At 67.1% G+C, this 1,482-nt stretch overlaps 1 protein-coding gene across 1 annotated transcript in view; it reads left to right on the plus strand.

The window, feature by feature from the left end:
- The window catches only part of BAIAP2 (BAI1 associated protein 2), a 28,078-nt gene that overhangs the window by 11,722 nt on the left and 14,874 nt on the right, over positions 1-1,482 (plus strand). Inside the window, exons 3-5 of the mRNA XM_015559770.1 lie at positions 389-450; positions 820-891; positions 1,215-1,352. Of these exons, the coding sequence (XP_015415256.1) occupies positions 389-450; positions 820-891; positions 1,215-1,352 (272 nt within the window). The remainder of the gene's footprint in view (positions 1-388; positions 451-819; positions 892-1,214; positions 1,353-1,482) is intronic.

Genomic DNA, 1,482 nt, shown 5'->3' on the forward strand with positions numbered 1-1,482 from the left:
AGCACGTGCAGCGCCTGCCACCAAAAAGGGTCCCCGGCAAATACCTGCCAATCAAATGAACGTGGCCTCGACCACGCCAGCGCCGCCCTCCGCAGCCATGGGGGTCCTTCGTGCCCGAGCCCCCCGACATCGGGCTGGGAGGGCCTCCAGGTGACCACTGCCCCTTGTGCGGACACCCCGTGTCCAATTCTCCTGCAGAAGCGCTGAGGGGCCTAGGCCGCAAAGCTTCGCTGTCCTAGGGATGCTGGGGGGCCGTGGTGCACTCATCGCTGCTGCCGCCAGCCGGTGGCCCTTGGGTCTGGCGCCCCACTTGTCAGCCACGTGGGGGTGACGGGGACATTGACGGAGAATCCTGATCCCCGTTCTCTCTCCTGCCTCCTGTGTGCAGGCGATGTCCTCTTCCAGATGGCGGAGGTCCACCGGCAGATCCAGAACCAGCTGGAAGAGACGGTGAGGCTCAGCCCCCGCTGGCCTGGGCCGCGTGGTGCCCGTGGCCTTAGGCGGCCAGGGGGTCTGACGCCCGGGCTGCTGTCCAGCTCCGCCCAGAGCCTCCGGGCCCCGCGGGGCCTCCCTGTCCCTGCAGGGTCATCAGCTTTGGGATCCGATGGCTCCTCTTTCCCCTGGGGTTACCCTCCCGCCTGTCCCAGGAACAGGACCCTGCCTCCTTCCCCACCCTACTGTGTGCTCCCCGCCTGCACCTCGGAGCTCTTCCCCGCCCTACTGTGTGCTCCCTGCCTGCACCTCGGAGCTCTTCCCCGCCCTACTGTGTGCTCCCCGCCTGCACGTCTGAGTTGACTCTGGTGTGTGTTCTCTCTCCAGCTGAAGTCCTTTCACAACGAGCTGCTCACGCAGCTGGAGCAGAAGGTGGAGCTGGACTCCAGGTACCTGAGTGTAAGTAGCTCTGCCACACCTACCCGCTCCCCCCTGCCCTCTGAGAGGTCCCGCAGAGCCCCATCCAGTGGTTCCCCCGACATTCCTGCCCATGGAGACGTCATGGGGTCCGAGGGTGAACCCCGCTGCCTGGCTCCCCTGTGCCCCCCTCGGGGCTGTTGCTAAAGGTGCTGGTATGAGGTCGCTGCTTCCTGGAAGCCACACAGGCTCCCTCTCACTCGCTGTGCCCATCGAGCCCTCGTGCTCATCACCTTCCCCAGCCTGACCTTGGTCTCCGGGAGCCGAGGGCGGGCGGCTCATGGCCGCCGTGTGGTCGCCTGCAGGCCGCGCTGAAGAAGTACCAGACGGAGCAGCGGAGCCGCGGCGACGCGCTGGACAAGTGCCAGGCTGAGCTGAAGAAGCTGCGCAAGAAGAGCCAGGGCAGCAAGAACCCCCAGAAGTACTCGGACAAGGAGCTGCAGGTGGGCCGGCCTGCGGGAGGGACAGTGGGCGCCAGGAGCGGGGTGACTTGCCCTCTGCCCGGGACCGCGCATCCTGCAGCGGGCAGTGAGGGCGGCTCCCCAACCGCCCACCGCTCGCTCAGGTTCCGGG

The sequence above is a fragment of the Myotis davidii genome, unplaced genomic scaffold, assembly GCF_000327345.1.
Source record: "Myotis davidii unplaced genomic scaffold, ASM32734v1 scaffold211, whole genome shotgun sequence".
NCBI lineage: Eukaryota > Metazoa > Chordata > Mammalia > Chiroptera > Vespertilionidae > Myotis > Myotis davidii.